General features: G+C 34.2%; 1 protein-coding gene across 2 annotated transcripts; it reads left to right on the plus strand.

Annotated features, from left to right (window-relative positions):
- Positions 648-4,910, plus strand: LOC107612459 (G-type lectin S-receptor-like serine/threonine-protein kinase At4g27290). 2 transcript variants are annotated; one of them, XM_021109032.1, is made up of 8 exons: positions 650-1,332; positions 1,720-2,055; positions 2,162-2,302; positions 2,759-2,919; positions 3,094-3,304; positions 3,569-3,806; positions 3,903-4,053; positions 4,208-4,851. In XM_021109032.1, the coding sequence occupies exons 1-8, from the start codon at positions 774-776 to the stop codon at positions 4,511-4,513; spliced, it is 2,103 nt and encodes a 700-aa protein (XP_020964691.1). In that variant the 5' UTR covers positions 650-773; the 3' UTR covers positions 4,514-4,851. The 2 variants fall into 2 exon arrangements, with proteins under 2 accessions (XP_016169644.1, XP_020964691.1); XM_016314158.2 differs by having other exon boundaries at positions 648-2,055; positions 4,208-4,910.

A 5,092-nucleotide genomic window follows, 5' to 3' on the forward strand; every position in this document is an offset into this window, starting at 1 on the left:
ATATAGTTTATCAATTTTTTGGCCAAATCAATTTATCTGATCTAATTTTGATAAAATAATATGATTTAATAATCAATTATATATATTAAATTTTAATTACTTAAAAACATCTTTAAAAAAAAATATTTTAAGCGTCTTTATTTAAGTGGCTCCCTATTAATAAACACACATTAATCCACCTTTTTATAAATTAAGTATGAAGAATAATAATACATTCAAAATTAGTTAAGATGACAAATATGTTATAATAAAATTAAAAAGTCATGCATTTAACTCTTGGTGTTAATAATTTTTTTAATAGATTATACATGATAAAGAGTATTTTGCCAAAGAAAAATAGTATGCCAACTCTCATATTCTCATTATATATATAGTATAGAAGTATAGATATAGATTTTTATTTAATAAATTAAATATAGATATGCATGATTGGCTTAGTACATTAATTAGAAAGTAAGAAGTTAGTTTAAAATAAACAATATGAATCTCTATTTAAATCCTAATAAAGCAATAAAATTTTTAGGCATAACAAGTAAGTCCGTATACGAAACAAAAAAAATTAATAATAATTAGTCTATTCTAAATATTGATGACGGTCATTACTTTGAATTTGAACAAGTATGTTCGTAAGTCGTAACGCACATTAATCTAACTTTGCCAGTCTAAGAATGTCAGCTAGTGTGTGCTGCATCTTATCTCTAGTTCTTTATCTACTAATCCCCTAACGAAATAAGCAACGACAATTTAAAAAAAGAAAAAAAAAGTAAGCACCAATGGAAAGGTTTCCTTTGTTTCTATTGTGCTTCTCATTGATGCACGATGCTGCCATTTCCAGTACAATAGAAAGCATTAGTACTACACAGTCCCTGACTGATGGTGACACCATGGTTTCAGCCGGTGGAACCTTTGCAGTTGGATTCTTAAGTATTCCAGAAGGTTCCAAGAACCGTTACCTCGGGATATGGTACAATAAAGTGCCATCTAACACAGTAGCATGGATTGCCAATAGAAACGCTCCACTTAATGACTCGTCCGGGGTCTTGAAGATCACTGCCAATGGAACTCTTGCTCTTCATACTCATAACGATACCATCATTTGGCATTCCAACTCATCAGAATTCGCGCAGCGACCGGTTGCAGTGCTTTTAGATTCAGGGAACCTGGTTGTGAAGGAAGATGGGAGCAATGATGATGATTTGAAGAGTTTCATTTGGCAGAGTTTTGATTACCCTTATGACACGCTACTGCCAGGGATGAAACTGGGAAGTGACTTAACTACAGGCCTTACAAGGTACCTAACATCACCGATTAGCTCTGATGATCCTTCTGAAGGTAGCTATACTTTGCAGCTTGATATTGTTGGATATCCACAATTTTGTATAAGAAATGGCGAATCCAGGACATATTGTGCTGGACCTTGGAACGGTGTTCGGTTCGGCGGAATTCCCCAGTTAAAACATAATACTATATACACCTATTACTTTGTTTACAACAAGGAAGAGATATATTACTCGTATGAGCTTGAGAATAGCGCTGTATATTCAAGGTTTGTGCTAACCGCAGACGGATCAATGATTCGTTATGTGTGGAGTGTTACGAATAAGAGTTGGAGTGTCTATCTAACATTACCAACTGATATCTGTGATGATTATGGTAAATGTGGAGCATATGGTATCTGTAATGTAGCCAATTCCCCTGTATGTGGTTGCTTATTGACAGGATTTGAACCTAAAGTCCCTGAAGAATGGAATCAGACGGATTGGTCTGATGGTTGTGTTCGAATCAATAAATTGAATTGCCAGGATGATGGATTTGTACAGTTGTCTGGTGTGAAGTTACCAAACACACAAAGAGCATCAGGGTTAAATAATAGCATGAGTCTTGAGGAGTGTGCTAATTTATGCATGAAGAATTGCTCCTGCACGGCTTATGCTTCCTTGGATATCAGGAATGGAGGAAGTGGGTGTTTATTCTGGTATGATGAGCTGATAGATATTAGAGTTCTGAGTGATCCACAGCAAGATCTTTTTGTCAGAATGTCAAGGAAAGATATAGGTATAGAAATTCGTCTCACAATTTAACAAGTTCCTTCTTTCTATATTTCTTTTTGCATTGTTTTCTTAGTTGTAAATGTTCAATTGTATTTTTTATTTTTTTCTAGATGAAATTTTGAAGTCAAAACATAAATCCAAGAACAAGAAGGTGCTGATTATTGCTTTCAGCTCAGTCATATCGGTAGGAATTTTGATCCTATGCCTATCCTTCATCGTATATAGAAGAAAGAAGAACAAGATAAACTATAGTAAGTCACTTCTGCAGCCTCATGTTTCATGACTTCAAAATTATTTCTGTCAGACAAATTAGTTCCTTCATCGCCTTTAATAAAATTTTTAATATGCGTACTAGACAAAGTCACTAATAAATTTTATTAGAAAATAATTAGGTCTCAAAAATTATCATTATAAGAGTCTCCCTTATGCAGGGATCAATTTGCCTCAAGAATTTCTAGAGTAACTAAAATTTGTTTGGAACCATAGTGTCAGATCTAATTAATAGAAAATTAACCTATAGATGAATTTGATGTAAATTTACAATAATATTATAACATTAGGGATAAATGGAGGCTCTATAGTAAGTAGCAACAGGATTATCTAGCAACATATTTTAAGAGGCATGAGAAAATCTAATCCAAAGATTTCTGCAATCTTTCATCTGCCATGCTATTTTTGTTCTTTTCTTAATGCTTACTGCTTTGTAGGAAGCATGAGACACAATACAGAAAGATATGCACATGCAATAGAAGACCAGGAGGAAGACCTTGATCTACCATTGTTTGATATGGCTACACTTATTTCTGCAACCAATAACTTCTCCACCAATAAAATATTAGGAAAAGGTGGTTATGGAACTGTTTATCAGGTAAGACAAAATATCAGTACATGAACTTGGAATTTCAAAATCTTGCTATATAATCTGTTCTCTTCAGCCACTCCTGCTTGTAAGTTAAAATGGTTAGTGCTTTATACTTAATAGTATGAACTTAAGCATATTGTTCTAAAAGTGGATATTCACATCAAATACCGCAATATTCAGGGTACACTGAAAGATGGAAGAGAAATAGCTGTTAAGAGGCTCTCAGAAAATTCTAGACAAGGTCTTCAGGAGTTCAAAAGTGAAGTGATGAATGTAGTCAAACTTCAGCACAGGAATTTGGTGAAGCTTCTAGGGTGTTGCATTCAAGCAGAAGAAAGGATGCTGATCTATGAGTTTATGCCAAATAAAAGCTTGGACTACTTCATATTTGGTTTGTTTCTAAGTAGATACTTTAGTTTTGATTTTTTATTTACCAACAATTGTTTTCTAGTTTGGGTAATAGATCTACATGCACATAAGTTCCATGGTTCCTAGGACATTTTCTCTTGACATGTTAAGGGCAATACAGTTTCTTCTAAAACATTGTGGGATATGTTGTTCCCCTAAAAGAATATGTTCAAAATTTGAGCTACAAATACTACTTTAATCTGAAACTCAGCCTTACTTTCTTTTTTCCTTTATATACATATATAAGATAAAGAGAGAAGCACGCAACTACTTTGGCCTCAGCGTTTCCTTATTATTGTTGGGATTGCACGGGGTGTTCTCTATCTCCATCAAGATTCAAGACATAGAATAGTTCACAGAGATCTCAAGGCTAGCAATGTTCTACTAGATGACGAAATGAACGCCAAAATCTCTGATTTTGGACTAGCCAGAAGCTTTAAAGGAAATGAAAATGAAGCAAACACAACAAGAGTTGTTGGAACTTAGTAAGTAATTGATTTCTTAACATGTTTCTATATATGTATAGAGAGAAAATTCCTGCCTTGTTCTGAAGCTGATACTTGTATGTTGATGTTTTGTAGTGGCTATCTATCTCCAGAGTACCTAATTGATGGAATTTTCTCAACAAAGTCTGATGTTTATAGCTTTGGTGTGCTTGTATTAGAGATAGTAAGTGGAAAAAGAAATAGAGGGTTCAGCGATAAAAATCATCGCTTTAATCTTCTCGGACATGTAAGGCTTAACTTTTGTTTGTTATTCATATCTATTTTGTTCGTTACAAACCAAATAATATATGTTCCTTCACCTAATTCATGTCCTAACTTTACCTGGTGTGGCAAAACTTGTTATTCTATTAAGTATTAACTAAATAAATGGACACATACAGGTATGGACACTCTTCATGGATGGTAATTGTTCAGAAATAATCGATCCGTCCATCAGAAATTCGTCCGAATTATCTGGAGTCATAAGAGTAATTCATGTGGGTCTACTTTGTGTTCAACAGAATCCAGAAGACAGGCCAAGCATGGCACATGCTCTTATGATGCTGAGTAGCGAATGCACACTGCCTCAACCGAAAATGCCAGGATTCTTTACCGAGAGAGATCCTGTTGGTGACACTTCTTCATCAAGCAATACTAAACTAGTGTCATTTAATGAAGTCACTGTTACTGTGGTGCATCCACGGTAGATTCTGTTTCTTAAATCATGATTAGCTGAATTCAGCACGTTAGATAACATTTCATGGCAGTAGCACAGATTCCTTTGGAAAAGTCTAGGGAGCCAGCAATTTTATTGCATTTTGGCCAGCATGTAACCAGCAGAGAAAGGTGAGCCATTGGATGAAATCTCACACCAATCTCACACTATCAAATCATCATTGATGGCTAGTTGATGGCTACCAATCACAAATGTTGCTGGCCCTTAGCATTGCTCGATTCCTTTTACAATAATACAGAAATTTTATACTGTGATGTTTAGGGGATTTTGTTAAATTGATTACATGTTTGTTATATGCTATTTTAAGGACTAAGGTTATGATTCATGGGAACATACATAAATATAATAAACGTAAATAATATTGAGTATTATACATATATAGAGAAAGTATATATACATATACGCATATAAATCTAGTAAAAATACCCTTAATAAAATGTATATAATATGTATAATATATAATTTAATATATATATTATATAGCCCCGCCCATCCCCACCCATATATGGGCGGGGCGATTTTTAGGCGGGGCTCGCCCATCCCTGCCCCA

The sequence above is a fragment of the Arachis ipaensis genome, chromosome B08, assembly GCF_000816755.2.
Source record: "Arachis ipaensis cultivar K30076 chromosome B08, Araip1.1, whole genome shotgun sequence".
Classification (NCBI taxonomy): Eukaryota; Viridiplantae; Streptophyta; class Magnoliopsida; order Fabales; family Fabaceae; genus Arachis; species Arachis ipaensis.

Coding starts and splice junctions, on each gene's coding strand:
- LOC107612459 (XM_016314158.2), top strand. CDS start 774: ATGGAAAGGTTTCCTTTGTTTCTATTGTGCTTCTCATTGATGCACGAT. Junction 2,056..2,161: donor AATGTCAAGGAAAGATATAG/GTATAGAAATTC, acceptor ATTTTTTTCTAG/ATGAAATTTTGAAGTCAAAA. Junction 3,807..3,902: donor ACAAGAGTTGTTGGAACTTA/GTAAGTAATTGA, acceptor GATGTTTTGTAG/TGGCTATCTATCTCCAGAGT.